This window comes from Typha angustifolia, chromosome 9, assembly GCF_048772165.1.
Source record: "Typha angustifolia cultivar Huaian chromosome 9, ASM4877216v1, whole genome shotgun sequence".
Lineage (NCBI taxonomy): Eukaryota > Viridiplantae > Streptophyta > Magnoliopsida > Poales > Typhaceae > Typha > Typha angustifolia.
This window is the reverse complement of record NC_133247.1, coordinates 8,543,115-8,569,307: the sequence shown is the minus strand read 5'-3', so window position 1 is coordinate 8,569,307 and position 26,193 is coordinate 8,543,115. Positions and strand designations below refer to the sequence as shown.

General features: G+C 35.7%; 1 protein-coding gene and 1 non-coding gene across 10 annotated transcripts; both read right to left on the bottom strand.

The window, feature by feature from the left end:
• Positions 1-5,281: 5,281 nt before the first annotated feature.
• LOC140767578 (uncharacterized) lies at positions 5,282-20,732 on the bottom strand. Of its 9 annotated transcripts, none has more exons than XM_073107550.1 (13): positions 20,395-20,732; positions 19,882-19,972; positions 15,734-15,775; positions 9,995-10,066; positions 9,765-9,847; positions 7,614-7,834; positions 7,462-7,527; positions 7,325-7,367; positions 6,658-6,712; positions 6,375-6,423; positions 5,999-6,066; positions 5,691-5,799; positions 5,282-5,576 (listed from the first exon to the last, which is right to left on the bottom strand). In XM_073107550.1, the coding sequence occupies exons 6-13, from the start codon at positions 7,758-7,760 to the stop codon at positions 5,463-5,465; spliced, it is 651 nt and encodes a 216-aa protein (XP_072963651.1). In that variant the 5' UTR covers positions 7,761-7,834; positions 9,765-9,847; positions 9,995-10,066; positions 15,734-15,775; positions 19,882-19,972; positions 20,395-20,732; the 3' UTR covers positions 5,282-5,462. The 9 variants fall into 9 exon arrangements, with proteins under 9 accessions (XP_072963651.1, XP_072963649.1, XP_072963646.1 ...); XM_073107548.1 differs by lacking the exon at positions 15,734-15,775 and adding an exon at positions 8,080-8,172 and having other exon boundaries at positions 9,952-10,066; XM_073107545.1 differs by lacking the exon at positions 15,734-15,775 and adding an exon at positions 8,080-8,172.
• On the bottom strand, positions 18,747-18,852 carry LOC140767912 (small nucleolar RNA R71). Its single transcript, XR_012105638.1, has one exon. It is a non-coding gene; the product is annotated as a small nucleolar RNA R71 (small nucleolar RNA).
• Positions 20,733-26,193: the final 5,461 nt, after the last annotated feature.

Below are 26,193 nucleotides of genomic sequence, written 5' to 3'. Positions count from 1 at the left end.
GATGATGTTGAGCTAGAGCTTGATGATGATTCAGTTTATAATTTATTGGCAAATAAAGCTCCACACGAAAATTATGAAGAAGACTAGAATTCTAATTTTGAATGTGAACTTATTATGAATGTGATTTTTGTGATGATTGTGAACTTGTTATGAATGTGATTCTTATAATTATTGTGAACTTGTTAGATATTTGGGTGTGACGATTGTGAATTTGATAATTTTGAATCTTTGATCATGTTATTTATTTTGGATATTTGGTTGTGATTCTTGGGAACTTATTATGAATTTGAAAATTTTTAATCTTTGATCATATTATTTGTTTTGGATATTTAGTTGTGATATTTGTGAACTTGTTATAGTTATGAATTGTGAATTGTGATTATGTTATTTGATATTGTGGCGTAGTGCATCATTACAAATTATATATATATAATTAGTATTAAAAATTATAAATATACTATACATAATTAATATAAAAATGCTAAACTACCTTGTCACCTGCCTTCCGCCTTGGCACTAGGCGGTGGGGTGATCAACCACCATCTGCTGTCGCCTTTCAAAACATTGCTCTTCTTCTTTTCTTTTTTTCTTCAGATTACTAACTTCCATATTATTTTGCGTTATTCTCTGTGAATGTCATTGCTACTAATTTCATATATTTCCCAACACAAAATTTAAGAAAAAAAAACATTTTAATTTAAAGTTGGTGTGAACTTGATGTTTTGCTTAAGAAGTGTATGGGATCATACAATTTCAAGCTTACAAAGGAGTCACCACATTTTGATTAAAATTTCTAATTAGAGTGATGGGTAGTTGCCCGCATGTGGAATAGCTAAATGACACACACCTTTACACAATGTATGCATGTTACGGACTAGATCTAGAATGATCCGTCCGTAGACTGATTATGAAAACTTAAGTGCTAGTAGCCGCATGAGATAGGGTTCTAATGGATTTGGTTTCACGTCAATCAAATATCGAGATGGAAAGATATAATTAAAATAGTAGAACAAGGTTAGAACAGGACAATAATAAATATCCGATGTTGAGACGGTCGTCGGGGGGGTGGCGGACGGCCAAGAGTGGTGGTGAACGGCCGTAGGATAGGGTGGCTGCTAGAGATAGGTGATGGTGGCTATGGGTTAAAGGTAGAATTAGGGTTTCTAACTTAGATCTACTCCTAGAAATAACAACAATCTAACGGCTAGGGTAAAAGATAAAGACGATAAGTAATGCAAGGTAAGTAAACTTAACTTAACTTAACTCAATATTTCTTCCATTCAATTCCATGCCTAAACAAAGAAGCTTAGCCCCTTTATATATAGAGGTTGGGTATAATGAGTCCTACTCGGGCTAGGACTTATACGACTAGCCCATGTATAAGCTTTAAAGGCTTATATAACTCGAATTAGGACTTGCCTTAGGCTAACCCTAAAAGCTTATACGACTCAAACTAGGACTTGCCTTAAATGCTTACATGACTTAATTAAACTTGTCTTAGTAGCTTACATAACTTAACTAGACTTGCGTTAAGTGCTTGCATAAGATATAAATATGACCTAGAGATAAACATGACTTAACTAAATCAGCCTTCCTTATCCTTCTCGGATTGATTCTTCATTCTGCCACAGATAGAGTCCGAATCTAGAGAAACCTTGAATACGGAAGTGTAGATTAGGAAGTCTTTGATCTTCTCCAAGCAGTTTCATAATATTCGGTCATCTGTGGTATATCCTTTGAATATTTTCCCAAAACTGCACATAGCTGAATTAGTTAACTAATAAATTCTAAACTAATAAGACTCTAATTAAAGTAAATATGCAGATAAGATAACTAAACTCAATCCACCGAGCCCAATCTCCCCTTGATGTTATGTGATCTGATCCGATTCGCATCAATGCATACAGAGCTACATCTACTTGAAAGTGAACATACCAAATCCTTTTTGAAAACTCAACTAGAAAATTCATTCTTATCCACATCTTTTGTAAAATTTTACAATGAAATAACTGAAGTGCTTATAATGATAAATCTGACTCTGTAATTCAGTCGATCTGAGTTATTAAACATGTAAAGGTGTTTCTACATCTAATGCCCTAAGCCATCTAGATTGGGAGTCGTTGGTCCAACGCTCGCTAAAGGATCGAACTAGTACTTAAGAGAGTCAGATTTTTAAAATCAAAATGGCTAGTTCGACTTCATAGTGTAGACTGATTTGAGTTATTAAACCTGTAAGGGTGTTTCTACACCTAATGCCCTAAGCCATTTGGATCGGGAGTCATTGGTCCAATGCTTAGTGGAGTTGAACAAACCATAGTCACAACTAAAAGTAAGAAAAGAAAAACAAACAAAGGAAGAGGTGCAACATAGAGCTTCAAATTTTAAATCTTTTGTAATCAAGTTTTAGGTAGGATTAGTGTGTTTACTTGAGAGAGAACGAAAATTATGTATGCATATAGCATTTCTTTAGCACAAACTTGTTATCCCTATTATGGCAATCACTTCACACAAAGTAAGAAGTATTAGACAAAGTGTGCAGATTTTATACAAACTAAAAGTATCGATTTTTGTGTACTACTTAGAACTGCATCACGTTTATACAAACTAAAAAAAGGATATTAGAATTTGTTGCATCCTATATGTTCTGCATTTTCATTGCACTCATAAGATGTTTGTGGGTAACATCGCTGAAATCCTTCACGATAAAACTCGTACAATAGGATAATCTAGGGGTTTAATAGCTTGTTGTACATGCTAAGTACAATCGTGATTCCCTACGAAAGTGGGTTAGAATGAGCATATTTTAGCATGGTGGTTCAGTTTCTTTTTTTTTTTTTTTTTCAGTTTTTGAATAAGCTACACAAGGGCTTAGCATTGTTTTCCACTCTCATCTTCATTATATAAGCCTTCATTGATAGAGACTAGCAATAGCTAATTGGAGGGGTGTGATAAGAGCATAAAAGTACATTTAAAGACCTTGAATGTTAGTCTATTTCCCATCTTATAATAATTATTTTATGGATTTAATTGCATATTCTTACTAAGGCCATTATTTCATGCTAAGAAAACTAGTTTAATTCAAACCAGATAGCACAAAGTAGAACATGGAGTGACTGGACTGAGGAGCACAACTTAAATCCAACTCATAGATTCAAGCTTGCCAAATCCAATTAGGAAATCTCGCAACTTGGGTCTACAATTCAAATTTCTTTGGCTGGAATTCTTAAATTATTGCTGCATACCAATTTGAGATAGCTGGAATTTCTGAAGTTTGGGAAACTATCCCAAAATTGTTCGACTATCTTCATAAATATTTTTTCTTTTTTTAGGGTTTCTAGTTTTAACCCTTTTGCAGCCCCTATATAAAGCCATCTGAAAATTAGGCTTGGGGGCACTTTTTATGGGCTATTTTGAAATCACAAAAGATAGAAGAGAGGAGAAAAATTAGCTATGGAGAGCTAATTTTATTGTTGGGCTTCGGTGAAAGGTTGATTCTATACCTTTGTAATCTTGTTTATCTCTTGCATTTTCTATTCTTTATATTCTAGATTTTAATACTTTTTCAGAGATGTTTTCTTAGATAGTTTATTAATTCGATACTAGAATTGCTTTTTTCTTTACTCTATCGTAGTCGAACAAAAAAACATGAATGATACTTTGGATTAGAATTTTGGTAATCATGTTATATTCTATGCTTTGAATAGCATAGCATCTATAATATCTTTGGATCAAATCCACTAGATCATGTTTGCTATGGTTTAGATGATTCCTCGAAATGAAGTCACTTTTCACATTGATCTTTTGTTTATTTTATCTTAATCGATAACACTTTACATATCACATCTTTTGTCTTTAGTTTTACTTTTATTTTCTACAAATTTGATTGCAAACTTCCTCTCCTTATGGATTTGACCTTGGATTCTCTAAGAATACTACTTGAACGATCTCCTATATTTTGGAGTGCATCTTTACTAGCTGAACACCTCCCTTCGCGATGGCTCCACCTTTGTCTCTCTCCTCCGCTGCCTCCCCAACCCCAACTCCACCTTCATCGTCCTCGGCTACTTCCCAAACCCTTCCATCCACGTCCTCAACTCGGTCCTCGACCACCTCGTCCCCCACGACATCAACCTTGCCCGTCGCTTCTTTCGCTCCTGAATCACCGCTCATGGCTTTAAGGGTGATATCTTCCTTGTTGAGAAGCATTCTACACTTCTACAAGTCATCTAAGTTCTGCTTGTTCTTTAGAGTTGGACAAATAGATGATTTATTAGTGAGGGATCAACTTTCTTCTGAGTGGTTGTTAATATATTTTTGTTTTATATGAAGACCACTTTTCCTCCTTTTTTTCATTCATCAAGTCATCACTAATTTCTGTCATGACTTTGATTATGCAGGACAAAGTGCCATTGATTTCGCAATATGGAATTCACCAATTACATATATTTATCTTTGTGCTTGCAATTTTTTATGTTCTCTATAGTGTCCTCACTATGGCTTTAGGACAAGCAAAGTAAATTTCTGAATAGATAAAGTTCTTGCTTATGATACACTAGTCAACGATCAGTGTACTTAATGTGAGAGCTTCACGTATTTAAGCAGTAGTCGTGATGATGCCATCGTATCTTCGTTAATGATCAATAACGAACTATATATGATTGCTTGATTGTTAAATGCTTTACTAGTAATCAGCATTCTGATTTATCTATGATTCAAATGCTCCCTCTTAATTCAAAAAAACTACTTTTGATAATTATTTATATTCGTACATTAAAAAAATGGAAAGCATGGGAGTTGGAGACCACCTCGTTGGAATATCAATTTTCCAATGGTAAAATGATAGTTTATTTCTAGGAAGGTGTATATTTAGCATATACATATTTTCATAATATTAAGTTGATGGTTATTGCAGATCCGTTGCGTCTCAGATTCACCCACCAAGCTTCATTTGTAAAGAGACATGTGGGACTTTCTAGTACCCCTGGAATTAGATGGATAGTAAGACTTTTTCCATCTTTACCAATTTATGCATTCATAAATTTCGGAGAAAAGAACAACTGGACGCCAGAACAGTGTTGAGAAAATCTAGGTACTTTCTATCATAATAGTTGAGAAAATTTTCAGAACTTTGTTGAGAGAGCTATCATAATAGTTGAGGAAATCTGAAAGAAAGAGTTTGATCCACATTAGCCTTTTAATTTGATATTTAAGTTGATTTTTATGAGATGAAAAGTAGTTCATGATACATGTAATCCTTAAAACTTATCATCAGATCGATATAGAAGCATGGAAATAGGAGACAGCTTTATGCAAAAGTAGATAGTGACAAATCGTTGATAATTTCAACAAAATAAAGTGTTTTGTAGCCCAAACTTGATGCCACGTACTAAAATGGTCCATGTTGATAAACAAAATTGTCAATGTTGGCCGCCTATGATAGAAAAGCCCTCATCACCTAAAAGTTAATCAGCTTTGGGATGAACTTGTCTTCTGAGCAATAATATAAGCACCCACGATGCAGCCATCCCAACAAAATGTCCCGTAATTGCACCATAGGTGACACAGATTGGCCATTCCTACAAGAAAGATTTTAGTTAGCATCCAATCAAAATGGCATAGTACCAATGGTTTGGAATGATCTAAAGCATCGCGCACATCTCTCGTGACAATCAAGAGCAAAGAATCTTTACCTGCCATGGTCTCTCCCAATCAAGTGGCATTGGCCAAGCACCAAGCCATGCCCCAATTATAGCTCCGCGGGCTGATACAGAGATCATCCAGTCAACAGCATTGGCTAGGCTGTGACAAGAAATGCAGCGTCCAACAATCTTTCCCAATTAGGATTGCATAAAGATATGAAAGTAGCCCCCAGAATAATGAAATTAAAATATTTTGTATGTCAATTAACAAAAAGAAGACTCCAGATGAACAACCACAAACCATCTCTAGAAATCTTGAAACAGCACATGGAGAAGCAAAACCATCAATAAGCACCTACTTGGAAAAACCTAGAATATGCTGCCAATCCATCCTAGAAGGGCCAAAGGCACAAGCTGCGGGAGTAAACTGTGAAAAGAATATTTAGATTAATCGTCCAACTAATTACAAATAAAATACATATATAAGCACGTAAACTATAATTCTATGTTTTTTAATTTGAAGTAAAAATACCATGTGTGAAAAAACAACTCTTCTATACACCCTATGCTTTTCAATTGATTGCCTTAGTAAGTGAATAATTGCAATAAATGCATATAAGGATCTATGAAAGAATACCTAGATGTGCTTAAATATAATATAGCCCCTTCCTCCCTCAATTTCATATATTGTCAAGTTGCAAATGATAATAACATAGCAAGCACAAGGTTACTCACAGTAAACAGTGACATAAGAAATGACCAATAGGTTGTTGCTGGCCAATACCTGCATCCATTGCAATAACATTAAGGCCTCAGAAATTAGGGGATCTTTCATGTTGCATGCATTGTTTTACACAGTATATTTTCTCGAACAAACTACTAATGTCAAATTCAGCAAGCTCTCTGGAGACCACAAAGTATGTAAGTTATTGTATATCAATCTTGCGTAACTGAAAGTCAGAAACCTGAAAAGTTCTAAGAATGGTTCATGCAAATGTTGGTACAACATTGAACTTACTCGATGCCAACCGGTGCACCCAAAACTATTGCTCCAAATGCATTTATGAAAGCACCTAAAGAAGAAATAACACAATATTAGGAAAAACCTTAAGTCGTAACATATATAGATTGGACTAAGGAAAGATCACTCCTCAACTTCTAACCCAACCAGCCAAATGCAAAAAGTTGGCCCAAAACCAAAACACAGAATCCACTACATTGCACAAAAAGTACTAATTCACAAAATGTTATGGATGTATATGGATGTATTGCTAAAGGGTACTTACTCATTGCAAACAAAAAACCTATAATAGGTTTCTAATACTTTACTTTTTTGATAATTGATATGCCAAGTGATTTAGAGACTAGAGATGTCATGTATTCTTTGTGCATTGTATCTAAAATAGTCGAGACTATCAAAATAAATAAATACTGTTGTTGGACCTTTACAAAATCCCACATAGATGTTACTCTTCAGCATCTTATGCAGTATAAACATACTTTCCACTACTAAGAAGTTAGTTAGATACTTGAGACCTTGAAATAATCGAGAAGTCAAGCAGGGTCAGTCAACTCCACTCTTTCTTACATTACCAATATAAAATAAAAGTAAAGGCATTAAAACAAAGAGAAGTAGAGAGAGAACAACATATGAGAGATCAAACTCTATCACATTCAAGACTTACCAATTGGAAGACCCACCAGTCCTCGTCCAACGGCCATCAAGAACTGCCAAATACCCATATTTAACCCAAACTGAAGCCAAATGAACACCAAAGGATAAAAAGCAAAGGCAATGTAACAAACAGATGGCAGGCATTACCGAACAATGGTCTTGGTCTCGACGAAGCCAACTATATACTCCAATAACAATAGGCGCTTCAAAGACCTATATCAAAAGCTAATTTAGTACTAAAAAGACCTCCAAGACACGAAATTTTCTTTGAATGAAGCAATGATGTGGGAGTTGGTTACCAGAAGAAGACGAAGGGTTTGAGCTGGGTGGGTAACAAGACTTAACGAATAGACGTCTCTTGCAACCAGATACCCTGCGGTGAGGCTCAAAATGCAAAGCGAATGTAGCGCCATGGCCTTGGAGGCACTGATTTGGGTAGTCCCCATTGCGTCGATCAAGAATGAAGAGGAGACAGGTGCGAGATTTTACTCAAAATTTAGAAAACTTTACATGTAACAACCTGCATGTTGCATTTATTATCATTTAGATCCTTCTCTAGAAACACCACTCTAACAAGTTGAACCGTTGAAGTAACTACAATTGGTAATTAGACAGCAAAAAAGTAATTATTTCAGTGGCATTTGGTTCGGATACTTATTTATGAATTAGGAACCACAAAAATATGGTTCTTTTTCTTTCGTATACCTATAGTTATTAGTGTCAACTGTTTTATTTTGATAGTTTCGGCAATTATACGGATTATACCTATTTGCACCAATACTTGACGATTCCATTTCGTTAATACATAGAGTCCGATAAGCATATCTTGGGTTGGTACAGAAATGGAATCACCAATAGCTGAAGACAAGAGATTAATATGACAAAACATAAGTAAACGGGCCTCCACTTGAGCTTTCAAAGATAAAGATACATGAACAACTATTTGATCCACAAAGTCTGCACATCATTAAATACGTTTTGCAACCAAACACTCATTTATACATATTTTGGTCCAACCTTGTATAAGATAAGCAACGCTATAAGTTATCCATAAAGTTTTATCACAGATAAAGGGTGTGATAAAGTTATGCGCGTTTTTTAAGCAAGATTGTTAGTACAATTAACGTACTTATTTGTAGTTAGTAATCAAACACAAATTCTAGCATAAACTTACTTAAGGTAATCATTACGTCTTACAACCAAACAACAAAATCCTTGAAATTTCAATTGGTATTAAAGATACACAATTTTTCACCTACCCTATCAGAATGTCAAGAAACCATTACGCATTTTGGTGTTTTAAAATTTTAATTGCCGGTTTCAATGGTTTTCACAGTTTCGGCCAAAATCTATCAAAAGTAACCAAACAGATGATTTTAAGTACAAAGTTAGGTTATTACAATGGATTTGGGGTTTTCTCTACCCTAATCTAGACGAAATTTGAGCTGGAAAGCCAATTATTGGCTCCCTTTCCTCCCACCTATAATCTACATTCAATCTGTGAAGTGCAACTAGATCTTGTTGTCAGAAAAACATAACGACAATCGCAACCATATGCTAACCGAATGGACCATTCACTGATGCCAACAGTGACTTGTTTCCATTCCCATATAGCTGAAGTTAGATATAAATAGGAAATCTCTATAAAAGGCCAACATTTGTGTAGGAAAAAGTACAAATTGAGCAAAAATTGAAAAAATGTTGTTTATCTATGATGCTTCTAAAGATTTCTATTTAAGCTCAGTGATTGAACCAACCCTTGATAGAGGTCATTGGTTCAATTCCCTTTATGAAAATTGAGATTAATATTTAGTGAATTTTTTATTAGAACATTATATACACATGATTTGAGCTTGTTATAGCCTGTTTCTTGGGAGGGTTAGCCCAATTGTCCAATTTATATATTGAGAAGGGCCAATCAAGCCTAAAACCATATGGTTGCTCTTGATCAATCCAAGAAAAAGAAAAGGTTTCTACTGTCTTTTTTCTCTCTTGGGGAGTTGTGCCAGCCTTGCATGCAACAGGTATTACTTCTAATATTTTCATGATCCCCTCAAAGTTTGTTCGTAAACAAGGAATATTTTATTATGCCAAGTGATGTAGATTTCAAAATTTCTTCCATTTTCATATTTTTATGCTATTTTTTATTCTTTTATTTTTCTAAATTCATTTTGATTTGTATATGTTCAGAAATGATGAGAACTTGAACCTCTCAAACAGAGGTGAAACGGCCAAAATATACCAAATCTCTGAAATTTCATTATCTTTTTGGACTGAAATTTTGAACATCACTACCAATCTTGCTAAATATTTTGGGCTTTATGATTCTTAAATTACTTCTGAATCTAGATTTTGCTCATTATCGTTATTACAACCTCAGTTTTTTTACTTTGTCCTCTGTTGTGCACAACTACATAGGTGACCATAATTATACTTACCAGATAACTTACCTTTAAGTATAAAATGTTTGTGATTTTACTAATTCTCTCAAGCTGAAGTCCACATGCTGCTAACATCTGTCAAAATAGCATGTCTGCATTTTAAATGACATAAAACAGAAAAGGTGAATATCAGAAGTTAAAAAGTGAATCTCAGAAGGGTATGCAAACCTAACAAAGGATGTCTGAAAAATATAACCTTAGAAGAATCAAGTTAAGAGGTCTACGAAAATGTAGAATACCTCTGCAAGGAATTCAAGAATACCTAGCACAATCATGAGAACAAAAGTGAGAGGACTGGGTAGGACAATTTCCTGCAAAGAACATGAAGACAATCCAAGTATTCAATCAAATTAGAGATAAATAACCCATATTCTTGGAAATCAAAGAACTCTAGTTTGGTACAAGTAGATAAATTAAGAAAGTTTATTGCCAAAAGATGTGTTGAACCTGCAGAAACGATCAACAAAGAAAACACACATGCAATACTAGAAAAGATAAAAATAATCCAAGCAAAAGAGATACTAAGATTTACGTGATTCGGCTCTGGGCCTACGTCGACAGGGTGTGCAACTGTTTTCTTTTTCACTATGAAAAATGAGAAATCCGTACAGATAAATCTACTCTAAAAATCTCAAGTGAAAACTCTGCTCAAAACCTGAGCCAAAATCCCTTGTACACCCTCTGAATAATTCCCTACTCTAGTAAATAAGAAAACCCAAGAGTAAAAACAAAATCACCTTGTTCCATATCTTGATCCCTCAGCTTCTGCACACAATCTATAAAATTACTAAGCACTACATAGCCGATGCACCTCTATCTAAATTCTCTCTAGGAGTATCAAAAGAAACGAGTGGCTTGAGCTCGGCTCAGCTCAATTTGAGTTGTGTTGAGCCTGAGCCTAAATTTGAGGCTCAAAATTATATATATATATATATTAATATCTTAGCTCCTTTGACCTTCTGTCTTACACATGGACCCTCTTAAATACTGAGATAGACTCATAGGAACCACCATTACTCCTATTAATATGACCGACATACCTACTTCATCACTCTTTTCTTTTCCATCAATCACAAATTCCCACATCACTTAATCCTCTTCTATCAATTACTCCATTATTCTCTTCAAATAACCAAGTAACCAACAATTAAAAGCAAAAAAAGCAAAAGCAAAATCTCCACTAGTTCTTCCTCTTTGTGAGGAGTGATCGGGTCCTCTTCCTCCTCCGTCGGCCTCCTCCTCTATCGCAAGACGCCGCCGCCTCCTCCTCCATTAACAAGCAGCCGCCGTCGCCACCTCCTCCATCGGGTTACTCCTCCATTAACAAGTTGTCGCCACCTTCTCTTCCTTTAACCACCTTCTCCTTCGATAAGCCATCATCCCCTTCCCTATCGTCGTTGCTTCCTCCTCTAATCAAGCTCGGGCTCATCTTGGGCTCGACTCGAGCTTGGTTTGGTTCGGCTCGAGCTTGCGTTGGGTTGAGTTGAGCCTAGCCTAAACATTAAACTAAGGCTCAAAACTAATTTCGAGCCGAGCCTAAGCTAAAGCCGGCTCAATCAAGCTCAGCTCGTTTACACCCCTAATTCTCTCCTCAACTTGTCTGACTCAAGAGTGCACACACCTTTTATAGGTGTGAAGATATGCTATTGCCTAGTCATGATAGTGCTCTTATTCCAAGTCCTATTGGGTATTAACCTCTAAGTCCTACTGTATTAGGAGATAAACACACAAGAATTCCAACTCTAGAATAGGATTTGTTCCAACTGTAGCAAACCCACATAAGTAGGAAACCTTTTTCATAATCCTATTTGGATTCAAGCATCAATTAAAACAAGATGCCTATAAGTTTGCATGTCAAGTCTCAAGGATAACTATGCTGTTGCAAGGGGTATACCAAACAGTAGCTATTCTTTACATAAAAGCTAATGATACAGTGATAGAGGATCCAACTTGTATTACTAGAGGTACAATATAAATGGAAGAAAATGAAAGATGAAAAAAGGCTGCCTACAGATGTCAACTTCTCCAGAGTCTCTCTTTGAGTGCTTTTGGGTGCTCAATGCCATTTCCTCATTAAGTAGATGGACAAGAAACCAAAGATTATCGTACTAAAGGCACGCCCCAACGTATCAAAGGCCTGGACATGCAAGTGGCATGCCTTTAATACATCTCTAATATATTTTTTAGGGTATTTATTGATATTTTTTATTTGAATATATGTGTTAAGAGTAGGGTTCCTAGTTTCGGTTGATTCCACTCGGGATCAGCCGAAATGGATCAAGATTGGCCAGCCGATCCCGATCCCAGCTGAAACCAGCCTTGGCTAGGGTTTCGATTGTTTTGACCAAAACGGGTGGAAATTCGGGGACATCAATAACCCACCTGCCTCTCTTTCTCCCTTTTCTCTCTCTCTCTTTTTTTCTCTCTCTTTCTCTCTTTTCTTTCTCTCTTTCTTACGGGTCTTTTTCTCACCAACGATTGAGTAGATCTCCGATGACTTTAACTTCCGGCGACGTTCTCCAACGAAGATCCAACAACCTCGGGTGAGTTTTTTTTTCAATTTCTAATTCCTTTCAAGTGTGCTACTACTACAGGTGCGCAGCAAGCAGCAGCACCTTGCTGCTTCTAAGAACTTGAGAGTTGAGAGGCTGAGAGAAGTGGAAACTGAAAATTAGAAAGAAGTAAAGAAAAAAAAATTAAGAGGGTTTTATTTTCATAAATTTTAAATTATTTTATATTTTATTTTAATTTTTGTTTATATTTTTTAGTTACAGAGTTAAAATATCAATGACTCTAAATGAGAAGTCATATCATACCGATATTGGTGGCAATATTACAGCACTATTGATCAAGATAAAAGACGTGTTAAATGCAACTAGTATAGAAAGGAAATGAGTGGTGATGTTAGCCGTTTGAAAAAATATTTAGCTGAAAGACAAAGAAATGTAGCAGCTTGCACTCAAGTGTCCTTGGAAGTTAGAAAGCAGATGTTGGCTCATTTAATTAGCAAAAAGAAGGATAAATAATCTACACAACAAAAAGAGTCAATTGTTCATGAAGAATTGATGTATAATCTTGCACACATTGATAATGATAGCAGTGAACAGAGTGGGAAGGATAAGGAGGAGAGACAGATGAGGAGGGTAATGAAATAGAGCAGAAATATGTATAGAGGAGAGGAAGAGATGAGAAGAAACACCGGTAGTAACTTTCAGAGATCTAGATCAGTTAATATAGGAGAGAGAGAAGATGGGGGTAGCAATTCTACCGATAGGACTCCTGGTGTTACAACAGAGTTTAAAAATATTGGACTAATGGATACATATCTTCAGAAAAAAAAGAGTCATACACGGACTTCCATCAAGACAGTTCTCAAAGGAATTAAAAATACAAAGAAACACATTAGTAGAGCTATCTCTAAATTTTTCTTCTACAACCATATTCTTTTCAATGTAACTGATAGTCCTTATTATCACACTATGGTGGATGCTATACAATCAGTAAGGCCTGGTGTTCCGCCTCCTTATTCAAATAATATTGCTATTAAATATCTTAACTCAAAGGTAGATAAACTTCATACTTACATTGAGATATTTAAATGGTATTGGGATGAATTTGGTTATACATTGATGCATGATGCATGAAGTACACAAAACAAAAGAAATATAATTAATTTCTTAGTTACTCTAGTATGGTTTTTGAAGTTTGTGGATGCTACTACTCATTTCAAAAATGTAGATTATATTTGTTAGTTGATGAATGAGGTGGTATAAGAAATCGATGAAAAAAGGGTAGTCCAAGTGGTTACTAATAATAGGGCCAATTATAAAACTACTGAAAATTTACTTATGATAAAAAACCTTATTTATATTGGACGCATGTGCTACACATTATATTGATCTAATGTTAGAGGATATTGCAAAAGAGCCTAAAATCATATATGAAGTCAGAGGTTGGGTTCTTAATTTACTCAAACAGATGACTGATGGTAGAGAGATCATTAGACCCGACGTCACTAGATTTGCTACTCATTTTTTAGCCCCGGAGAGCATCATGCGCTACAAGAATAATATTATACGGATGTTTACATCACAAGAGTGGTTTATAAAGATTTAGAATATGAAACCTAAAGATAAACTTTAGGTGAAATTTTAAAAAATATGGCTCTTGGAAATACATTTTGAGTTAATATTACAATTGTCACCGCAATATTTAAGCCTCTTGTCAAAGTATTAAGACTTATAGACAATGATGAGAAGTCTGAGATGGGTTTCCTATATGAGACAATGGACATAGCAAAAAAATCAATAAAAAAGATGTGGGCCAAAGTTATACGAAATGGTAGATGAAACAAACAACTAAATAGAGAAATACATACGGCTGGTAGGCATGCTTTTAAGTTTTAAGTTTTAATTTACTAATTTACTTTTATTTATAAATATTTAAAAACTTGAATGCTTACAAATTTAAAATTTCTATAGGGTATTTTCTTAATCCAAAATTTTAACTCTCTACAAATGTCAATAATAATAGTGAAGTCTTGTTGGGAGTTAGAAAGATAATCAGCAGACTTAAGCTCGATATTTATATACAAATCTTTTGCGAAAAAAAAATGAGTTATGATTCAATTAAATAATTTTATTATTATTTGTTTTAAGTTTTAACTTTCAATATAATCAATATGCAATAATATATTTCTGATTTCAGATGAAGAGATATAGATTGAGAGTTAGGCAATTCAGTACTGTTAAAGTTGCTGTAGCTATATCTCATAACACTCTAGCTAAATAGTGGTCTATCTATGGATAGGAGGAAACACCAAATTTGATGCCAATAGCAAAAAAAAATTTTAAATCATACTGTGTCTTCATCATAGTGTGAAATAAATTGGATTATTTTCTCCTTAATCCAGACAAAAATACGCAACCGATTGACAATAGAAAGATTGGAAAAGTTACTTTTTTGTCATTATAATATGAAAATGAGGGAGAGAAATTTAAGAAGAAAGACAGAAAATGAACTAACTGATTGATTTAAATCATGTTTTTGATAAAGAGAACTCCTTGACTCCATGGATCAAAGAAATAGAGGACAGGTTATTAGATGACACAGATAATCATGGTTAGATGAGATATTGAGGGACACCACGATGAGGGCAAAGGCTGGTACGAGTCGTTCAGCAGCAAGAGATAGTATACCTACTATATAGTTCTGATGATACATATGACAGTGAGATCGTCCCATCTATATTTATTAAGGAAAGTCAAGAAGATGTAAGGATTGAAGATAAAGAAACTGAGAATGTATATACATATCAGCAACGTCGTCATGAGAATGTTGCTTCCTATGATTATGGTACATTGAATATTTATTGTTTGAAGCCATTACAAAATCCATATGCTAGTTATTATCTCAATATTCTCAGACACAATCCAAATGCTGGTTACTATCCTCCTCAGACGCAAGTTACACAACAAGATCCATACAATATGACTAGTATAATGAAATCACTTTTTGTAGCATCAGATCCCAGACATCAATATTTACAAACTTATGGTGATTATAATGATGAAGATTATAGAAATTTACGAGAACCAGCTCGGTATTCATCAAAGTTTTAAATTTTTTAGTAAGTTAATATATATTTTAAGTTTATAGACTTCATATGCAAGTAATTTTTGTTTTCTTACTTTTCTGTCATTTTTTCTAAATTTTTCTGCATTTTTAAATAATATTTAGAATTTTATATAATTAAAAAATAGTTCGATCCGATACAAATGGTCGATACGGCCGATACTGATCGCGATCCCAATACTGGGAACCTTGGTTAAGAGCCTACATTAGTCTCTAATGATTAATTTTGTAAAATGGCCTATTTTATTAAGGGTATAGCAATAGTTAAGTAAATATTATTCAATACATAATATGATTGAACACATTTAGTAATTAACAATAATTCAATAAATAAAAATTAGTACCTAGTTGTACGTAAAATGACGAGGATTAAAAACTTCATTTACCTACACAAAAATAACACGAGAATGTTGTATCAAATATTATTGATAATCATCAAAAGTTATCCATTGGTAATATTACTTGTTGTAACATCTCATATAATTTTCATAAAAATTTGAATTTTACAATACTAATATGATATGGTATGAATATTGAATATGCACGGGAACGACCTACGCAAGCATAATATAAATATATATATAGGTTGTGAATAATGAATTAACAAGGGTTTTCTGACTTTGGTAGATATGATGGCAATGATAAAGAACTCATAAAATATAGTGAGCTCGCATCCTCTGATATCCTGCTTCCTATAGACTAAAATCCTTTTTATTAAAAATTAATCTAACATGTTCATATACCAATTTTAATTCAATTTGAATGAATTTGATATATTATTTTCAAATTCTTAAATTTTGGGAAAAATTATAGAGAAAATCTAATGTTTTCCATATTCCTATTTTAAAGATATTTTTCATAGATTTAGCACCAAAATGCTAAATCTATGTAAAAAGACTTACAAATGAAAGATATAGCAAAACAGAGCTAGATCTAGTATTTTTCCACCACAAATTAGTTTATGAAGTGTAAAACAAAAGAACAAAAAAAAAACTTAAGAGAATGAAAGAAACATCCTTACCTTTTGATAGGATTTATTAATTTCCTCCTCTCTTTCACATTCTCTCACATTCTAGCACTTCCATCCCAAATTCAGTAAAGTGTGGGCTGCCTAAGTGACAAAGAATGAGACAAAAAGACTATAATAGGTTATTCATTTATTAGAGCATCATCACTAACCCTTTCCCTTAATAGGTTGTTGATTTATTGGAGGCTTTAGAGCATCACCACTAACCCTTAATGAGCCATTAGCTTATTGGAGGCTCCAAAACATCATTTGATTCATCATGACAAACTTGCTTTGTCGACTCAGCATGCACTTGTGCTGATTGGCACTGGGGTGTGCAGCTCGACATGCACTTGTGCCGGTCAGCACTACCCCATGTTGATTAGCACGCCTCGACACAGGGATGTGCAATTTGAGTACCCCGTGCTAGATGTCATACCCCCATTGGCATGGCGCACGCCAACCAGCACGATAATCCTTACAAAAGACCCACAAGGATCGTAGAGAAAATGAGAAGATAAAGGATGAAAACTTGATAGCTTCAAAGAAGATCTCTCTAGGGACTCCACAATAGTTTATTAAGAGGAAGTGAGACCGAAGGGAATTAAGGGTTTATTTTGGGAAGTCCAAGGTTTAAAGAAAAGTCTAATTGTTTTTGGGGAATCAAAAAGGTTTTAGGCATAATAAATTTTGCCAGCCCACTAAACTAGTTCAAATTGACTACGTAATATAATAATGTCCAACGGCCTATCAGTTGTCGCAACTTGCGTCACAAAATGGGGGCCCACACATTAGGCTAACATAATGATTGTCTTAGTACAAACAAGTCAAGGTACATCGAGGGGTCTTTTGGCTGGTCACGAGTGTCAAGACATCCTCATATCAAAATAATGTACTACAGTATTGATTGGCAGTGGTGGCTCTCCATGAATTTCAAACAGATCAACAAAATTAACAATTGGCAAACTTGGTATGTCTGGTGGAAGTTCTATGAAAAATTGCTTCCATATTTCTTCAAGATAAGATAAGAGATGAACCATAATTAAGGAACTGTGGAATAGTTGCTATATAGTAATTCAAAGTTGATTTTCTAAGGATCTATTTATGGATCTCTAATAGGCAAATTTAGCTTGTGTGTCAGATCAAGTCCCACTCAGACAGTCTTTCTCCAACTAGACAACTTAATAGATTGTCTAATGATCAATTCACAACTTTGTTTTGACCATCTACCTAAGGATGATATGCATTACCAAATTGCAATTTGATCTAATTTTAACTTAATGCTGTCCAAACATGACGTTGAAATTTAGTGTCCCTATTTGACATGAATGATTTTGGAATGTCGTAGATAAACAACTTCCAAAACAAAATCTGATGTATGAGTGCATCAAAGGTCTTTTCACATGCAATGAAGTGGGTCATTTTTGTGAACTGACCCCTAAGTACAAATACAAAGTCAATTCTACAAACAGTTCAGAGCAATCCAAGTATAAAGTGAGAGATTTTGATGCCTAGTCTCTCTCTTCCCAAATTATATTTTCGTACTTGTTTACTATTTTATTAACTCTTATACAGCAGTAATCTACTCGTTATTTATTAAATTTGTGTGTAGTGTATTATTTGCCACCATCTCCATATGGACTCGACAACCCCAAACTGTTCTACAATCAACCGTTATACTTGCGGGTAGTTTTTGGGCACACCTAAATTTTGGTGCCATTGCTGAGGAGACGGTTCAAGAGGAGTGCTAAAAGAGACAAGCTTAAAAAATTGCCATAGCAAAAACAGTAACTTCATTCACTCTTTGTTGTTTTTCTGTGTTTCCTTTTTTTAAGCTTCGTTATTCAAAAGAAAAAGGAAATAGAGATATTTATGGGTTTATGCAAAAGGCATAGGGACGAGTTAGGTAGATTCGGTAGAGGGTCTGAAACAAAACCATTAGAAACACAACCTTAGCCCAATATAAAAGAAGACTCCCTATCATGAGTGAACACGATGAATTACTAGGGAAGACTCTTCAAGAGTATATTCACCTTACCATGCTTCTACTCCATCTTGCATAATGAGCCCACTAGATACTGAACATTGATCTCAAACCAGGATTCAATTTCTCTATAATTTTCATGGCCTAGAAAATGAAAACCCATATTTACATACTAGAGAGTTCGGTAGTGGCCACCTTTCATAATTAGCACAGGCTAACTGATGCTATAAGGCTTAGGTTCCTTCCGGACTCTTTGAAAGATCAAGTTAAGAGTTGGCTCTACTCTCTCCATTCACATTCATAGGCACTTGGCGGAAGATGACTTCAGTATTTTTTCACAAATACTCCCCAAATCATAAGGCCAACGTGCTTAAATGTCAAACCTCCACCTTGGCTCAAAAAGAAAGTGAGACCTTATATCAAATTTGAGAGAGGTTTAAAGAGTTGCTCAACTTGTGCCCCCACCACGAGTATGGGAATTAGCGACTTGTAAGCTATTTTTATGAGGGTCTTACGTCTCAAGGGCATCAATTCATCAAAATAATGTGTAATGGCAAATTCCTACACATAGAATACTTAAATGATTTTGCTAAAAACGCCCACACTTAGACGACCCTAAGTGCTACTAAAAACACTAGCAGACTCACCTCCACTCCTTCAAGTGGATGAAGGTATCACCTTCGAGCTAAGGTTGAGAGTTTAGCAAAGGAATTAGAGGCCCTCAAAATGAAAGGTTTGATGGCCACTTGTGCTATTCCCCACACGAAAGTGCATCGTCATTTGTTTTGTTTGTCAAGAGGTAGACCACCCAGCTAAGAATTGTCTATTTCTTCCCGAGACGACGAGCACATAGGCGTGAAAACGGATTGGATACGGATCGGATAGTGCTCAACTTATTTCCAGATCCATATTTTTATTCTAAATACAAATTCAAATACAAACATTTGACAGATAGTAAAATTTAAAATCACATCCTAGCTAAACGGATATGGATAATTTTCAAATATGGATCGGATAATTTTCGGATACGAATCGAATAATTTTCAAATACGGATCGGATAGTTTTCGGATACATATCAAATTTTAAATGGATTATGACCTTTCTTTTTAGACACAATTAACATAAAAACTAAGAGTTTCACAAAAATAATTTCTTGCACGTCAAATATATAAAGTTAGCAAAATTAATCTCTACAAATAACATAACAATAAAAAAAAACACAATCTATATAATATAACATTATTAACAAAATTACACCACACAAGAAACAAGAAATCACTTCAATTAAGCATGAACATACAAACAGATTGAAATTAAACTGCTGGACAACTGGAGTGATAACAATAATTCAATAAAGCTCAACTGCTCGATACAAAATTAACTGCTGAAAGTATATACTGATACTCATAAACCAAGAAAATTATACGGATTCACCAAACTAATATTATTAAGAAAAAAGATTCCTTTATTAACTCAAAGCATAAAGGGTTATCATACTCACACTGATACAATGACCTTTGTTGCTCCAAACTCGGTAAGGAACTCGGTGTAAGCAGATCCTTTGGTAGAATTCACTGTATTGGTCCAGAGAACTGCAAGACAACATGAAAAGCATCATGCTTTTCCCGAGTTACAAATGCAGCACCATGTGCTTTTCAGTTTACATTAGATTGACAAACAATAGCCTCGAACTCTAGTTCTTATGATTACAACTGTTTCAGAATTTGAACTGTGCCAAAATCTTTGAATCATTCTAGAGTTAATCTGGAATTGCTATATTGCTTCTAATTTTAGAATTTTATGTTTTGACAATAATACCAATATACAGATGTGGGGAGAGGAAATCAAAGTCTCCGGCGGAATAAGTAAACTGAATGACTGCAAACAGCGGTCCATAAAGCAGTAAAAATCCAAACTTTCTCCTCCAATAGAGAGAGAAGAACTAAAACACACTTATAACACGCAAAACGTCGAACGGCTTAAATGCACTGGTTTTTAAAGAAGAGGGACTGACATGCGGGTCGACACTGCTTCTCCTCCACTCCAATTTCTGCGAGGGCTAATACGTCGTCGGAGCCGTCGCCATCTCTCTCTTCTCTCTCTCTCTCTCTCTCTCTCAAGCTTTCACTCTCTTGCCTCTCAAGCTCGAGGAGGGAGGACAGGAGGAGGCGGAGCTTGGTGACACCGCTACGGAGTGGTGTCACCACGACGGAGTGTCGATGGCGGCGGAGATGCCGGAGAGGTGATGGCGACGGAGGAGTTGAAGACGGTGGTGGCGAGGAGAGATTTCTCAGTTTTGGTGGAGGCGGCTACAGCTTGGGAAAGAAAGGGAGAGGGTGCGGTTAGAGTGAATCGGTGGGTTGCACGGATATCTATTATCCGGACTCGAATCCGATAACATTAGTTATACCGGATCCGGATGTTTTCTAAAAGACTATCCGTATTCAAATCTGGATCTAAATATTTTACTAATAGACTAACCGTATTTGTACCGGATCTGAATCGAATTTTTTTAGTTGTATCCAATCCAATTGGGATCGTGTCACTGGTTGGGTCAGACTTAATCCGCCCATTTTCACCCTTAGGAGCACGTACGAAGAACATTGTAATGCATTTGAGGTTTACAAGAAACCATACTCCTCTGACTCAAATACTTATAATCATGGTTAGGAGAACCACCCCAACTTTATTAGATGAATGAGCAGATCAAAGCAACCAGCTCTAGCAGTAACCTATACCTCCACTATCGCAACAATATCAACCTTATCCTGTACCCTATCAACCATGACTTTCTTCAAGGAATTATTTGGAAGATACTTTGCTGTCATTTATCAAGACATAGAAAGACAAACCAATTACTAAAATTAGTGATTAAACAAGTTGCAGAGAGACAAAATGACTTGGAGAGCCACTTATGTACTTTGATAAACTCTTTGAAGGTTCACGAGCAAGATAAATTTCCGTCACAAGCTCAAGCCAATCCTAATATCAATATATGACCCACACTTCTAACCCAAACTAAAGAATTTTAAGAAGTGAATATGGTAATTACCGTGTTGGTGAAATGGTGCAAATCTCCAAAGTGTCTCACACACCTAAGGATGTTGTACAATATTCTAGTGATATAAAAAAGTTGCATAACTTTATCACATCCTCTATAAAATTTTATAAATAACTTATTGCTGATTTATTTTATATAAGGTTTGACTAAAATATATATAAATAAGTGGTTGCCTATAAAACTTATTTAATAATGTCCAAATTCATAAATAAGTATTGGAACCAAATGCCACCGAAATAATTACCTTTTTGTCGTGTAATTACCGATTATAGTTACTTCAACGATTCAACCCGTTAAAGTGGTATTTCTAGATGAAGGATCAAAATGATAATAAACGCTACATGCTGGTTGTTACATGTGAAGTTTTCTAAATTTTGAGTAAAGTCTCGCACATGTCTCCTCTTCCTTCTTGATCGACGCAATAGGGACTACCTAGATCAATGCCTCCAAGGCTATGGCGCTGCATTCGCTTTGCATTCTAATCCTCGCCGCAGGTTATATGGTTGCAAGAGACATCTATTCGTCAAGTCTCGTTACCCACCCAGCTCAAACCTTTCGTCTTCTTCTAGTAACCAATTCCCACATCATCGCTTCATTCAAAGGAAATTTCACATCTTGGAGGTCATTTTAGTATCTAAATTAGCTTTTGATAAAGGTCTTTGAAGCGCCTATCATTATTGTAGTATATAGTTGGCTTCGACAAGACCAAGATCATTATTCGGTAATGCCCACCGTGTTTGTTGCATTGCCTTTGCTTTTTTGGTATTTGGCAGTTCTTGATGCTTGTTGGACAAGGACTAGTGGGTCTTCCAATAGGGAAGTCTTGAATGCGATAGAGTTCCACATCTCATATGTTGTCGTTCTCTCCCTACTCCTCTTTGTTTCGATGCCTTTACTTTTATTTTACATTGGTAATGTAAGAAAGAGTGGAGTTGACCGGCCTTGCTTAACTTCTCGATTCTTTCAAGGTCTCAAGTATCTACCTAACTTCTTAGTAGTGGCAAGTATGTTTATCTTACCAAATGATGCTGAAGAGTAACATCTATGTTGGATTTTGTCAAGGTCCAACAATAATATTTATTTTGATAGTCTCGGTTGTTTTAGATATAACGCATAAAGAATACATGGCATCTCCAGTCTCTAGATCACTTGGTATATCAGTTATCAAAAAGTAAAGTATTAGAAATGTAGTACAGGTTTTTTTTTTAACTCTAAGTATAGGTTTTCTATTTGCAATTAGTAAGTGCCCTTTCAGCAATACATTCATATACATCAATAACATTTTGTGAATTAGAACTTATTATGCAATGTTGTGGATTCTGTATTTTGGCTTTGGGCCAACTGTTAGCATTTTGCCGGTTGGATTAGGAGTCGAGGAGTGGTCTTTCCTTAATCCAATCTATACATATTACGACTTAAGGTTTTCCCTAATATCGTGTTATTTCTTTTTTAGGAGCTTTCATAAATGCATTTGGAGCAATAGTCTTGGGTGCATCGGTTGACATCAAGTAAGTTCAATGTTGTACAAACATTTGCATGAGCCATTCTTGCAACTTTTCAAGTTTTTGACTTTTAGTTATGCAAGATTAATATACAATAACTTACATACTTTGTGGGCTCCAAAGAGTTTGCTGAATTTTATATTAATAGTTTGTTTGAGAAATTATACGTGTAAAACAAGGCGTGCAATATGAAAGATCCCTTAATTTGTAAGGCCTTAATATTATTGCAATGGGTGCAGGTATTGGCCAGCAACAATCTATTGGTCGTTTCTCATGTCGTTGTTTAATGTGAGTAACCTTGTGCTTGCTATGTTATTATCATTTGCAACTTGACAATACATGAAATTGACGCAGGGGGGCATATTATATTTAAACACATCTAGGTATTATTTTATAGATCCTTATATGCATTTATTGCAATTATTCAATTACTAAGGCAATCAATTGAAAAGCATAGGGACTATAGAAGTGTTGCTTTTTCACACATGGTATTTTTACTTCAAATTAAAAAATATAGAATTATAGTTTACGAGCTTATATACATATTTTATTTGCAATTATTTGGACAACTAAGCTAAATATTCTTTTCACATTTTACTCTCAGTAGCTTGTGCCTTTGGCCCTTCTAGAATGGCTTGGCAGTATATTTTAGTTCTTTCTAAGTAGATTATTGCGATTTTTGATTTAGATACAAATTAGACATGATTAAACTGTTTCAAATTGTATAGTTTTCTGTTTATATTTTAGAAAGACAAGATGCCTTTTGGCAGGTGTGTTTGAACAAAAGTAAAGGAGGGCGTTTAAACGCCTGATTTACGTTCGCACATACAGAGCACGATTTTTTATCGTTGGAATGCTTGATTCGTGTTCGCACATCTAAAGCCCTATTTTTAGACGTTTAAATGCAATCGAGGAGCATTCAAATGCATATTAGATAAGTTGTTTCGTATTAGGATTTGTTTATAGTTTTTAGATGATTAGCTAGCCTCCAAATATGTGAAAAAGCAGCCTCTTTGGATTATTGATTACCGAAATTTATTTTGTATCTAAGCTTGAGCCAACTTCTCCCTCGTCCTTCCTCCTCCTCGGGATCCAACTCGAGCTCTCGTCTACGGTTCGAGTTAATCCTCTGTCGCTTCTCCCCTCTAATTCTAGCGACCAGCCATATTTGGAAGCTCTCTTCTCCTATTTCATCTTGTTCAAAGCACTAATCCATCCACCATATCCTTCATTATCTCTCATAACCTTATCCACATAATCCACGTTCATCCCGTCACCTCCTGATCTTTGATTATTATTTCTCTCATAACTTTCGATCTACTAGCTTGATGGACGAGATTTAGATTGTTTGGATTCTTAACTTCTAGAGGAACCACATATATGAATCTCAGATTTTTCCAACAATTAGATCGATCCCCATTGCCTTCGCAAGTTCCGTGTTAAGTTTTGTCTAGATTAATAAATCGGATAGACGATCATCTTCCTTGAGGGCGATCGTAACATAGATGCTTATTCATGGTTTTGCTTCTCCATGTGCTTTTTCAAGATCTCTAGAGATGGTTTGTGGTTGTTCATCTAGAGTTTGCTCTATTTTAATTGACATATAAAATCTCTTTATTTCGTTACCCTGGGAGTTACTGTAACATCCAACAAAAGGGGCGCGTCGGGGCACGTTTTCTCTTCTCTTTCTTTCTCTCCTCCCCCCCCCCCCCCCCCCCCCCCCAAAACTCTCCTTTCTCCCCGCTAGTAATTTTTTGCCCCTTTTCTCTTCTCATTGCATTGGAGTGTTGCCGAGGCACATTGACGTCGCCAAGTCTTTCTCATCCTTTGTTAATTGATTTTGATATAAGCGCCTAGCTATCATTTTACTTTCTCTTCTTATTGATTTCAATCTCATTCGTTGATTAGCCGCATGGCGACCTTGGGTCGCCATAGCGTATTTCCTAGGAGCTTCACCTTGTGAAGCTATCATGATTACGGCCCTTCCTGGGCTCTTCTTGCCTTTGGGATATGCCATACCAAGTGGCCTCTTCTGGGGGTGAGATTGGTCACTATCGGTGCCATGTTCTCTCCTCATCTAGTCGAAAGCTTTCCTTTTCGAGATGAAGCTCTCGGTGCCATCCTTTGGTGCTCTTATGGTCGGATTCATCGGATGACTCATCCCTCTAGCCGTTGACTATGGCGTGGGGGCTTGATCACTATTGGCTGCCTAGCTCGGCCCTGCGCCCCCTCGTGTGGAGTGTGTGTCTCGTGTGGGTGAGTTTGGTCCTATGGGTGGTTGTGTCGGTGGCCAAGATCGTCGATGACCTCTTTCCCCGTTGTGGAGCCCTTCTTGCTTACGACTCCTTGCTCGGCCTCCAACCGAGTCGCACCTCGGGTGTCATACTTGTCGTGGGTGTCAGCTAGTGCACTGGCCTTGGCTACCAACGATGGGGCACGTTGGCAGCCACCTCCTTCCCCTTGTTGGTCATCTATTGTGTGAGAAGAAGGTGGCAAGGTGTGGTGTATGGGTGGGTTGCTTAGCCGCTTGGTTGGATTGTGAGTAGCCCAAGCCAAATGGTGGGCTTGGGTTGTGGGCAGCCCAACCCAAGTGGTGTGTGTGGGCTACAGGTAGTTTAGCCCAAGTTGTGGATGTAGCTCGGCCTAGGTGGCTTTATTGGATAATTTGGGCTTTGAGTCCAAACTTAGTGGGTCAAGTTGGTGGTCTTTGGATAGCCAGCCCATTTCTTTGGGCTTTGGGCTAACCGGAATTGATTAATTATTTTTTTATCTGTTCTAATATATTTTTAAATCCTTTATTTAATATCAATGGAAATTATATTTAGTTATTTTAGAAGGTTGCTTGCTAGTCATATCAGTGTTGTAAGTAATTTTTTAATTGAATCAGACTGCGACCTCAGAGTGTCATTACAAGTCATAATATGTGATTAGTTCTAGTTGGGATTTAGCGTGGCCAATTACATCTTGGTTAAAATTAATTTTAGCAAAGGAGTAGTTTAGGTATATCTATATTAATTGCTTCTATCGAAGAATTAATACAAATTACTGTAGGAAAATTGCATTAAGCAGGTTGTCTATTTAACAAAGCAGATTAATTAAATGTTGCTTATGTGATTTACTTTAAAACCGTTGAACTCTTTGGTCATGTAGGAAATGACGTAAAACTTCTTGTTGAGATCTAATTGTAGTTAAAAAAAAGGAATTAACAATGTTTCATTTACAAAACTTCGTATCTATCGTTATTAAGGGT

What these genes read in the sequence shown, in the direction of transcription:
- LOC140767578 (XM_073107550.1), bottom strand. Translation starts at nt 7,760, where the DNA reads ATGGGGACTACCCAAATCAGTGCCTCCAAGGCCATGGCGCTACATTCG. An exon ending in GAGACCAAGACCATTGTTCG is followed by an intron (nt 7,368 to 7,461) that starts GTAATGCCTGCC and finishes GGTATTTGGCAG; the next exon opens with TTCTTGATGGCCGTTGGACG. An exon ending in ATTGGGAGAGACCATGGCAG is followed by an intron (nt 5,577 to 5,690) that starts GTAAAGATTCTT and finishes TCTTTCTTGTAG; the next exon opens with GAATGGCCAATCTGTGTCAC.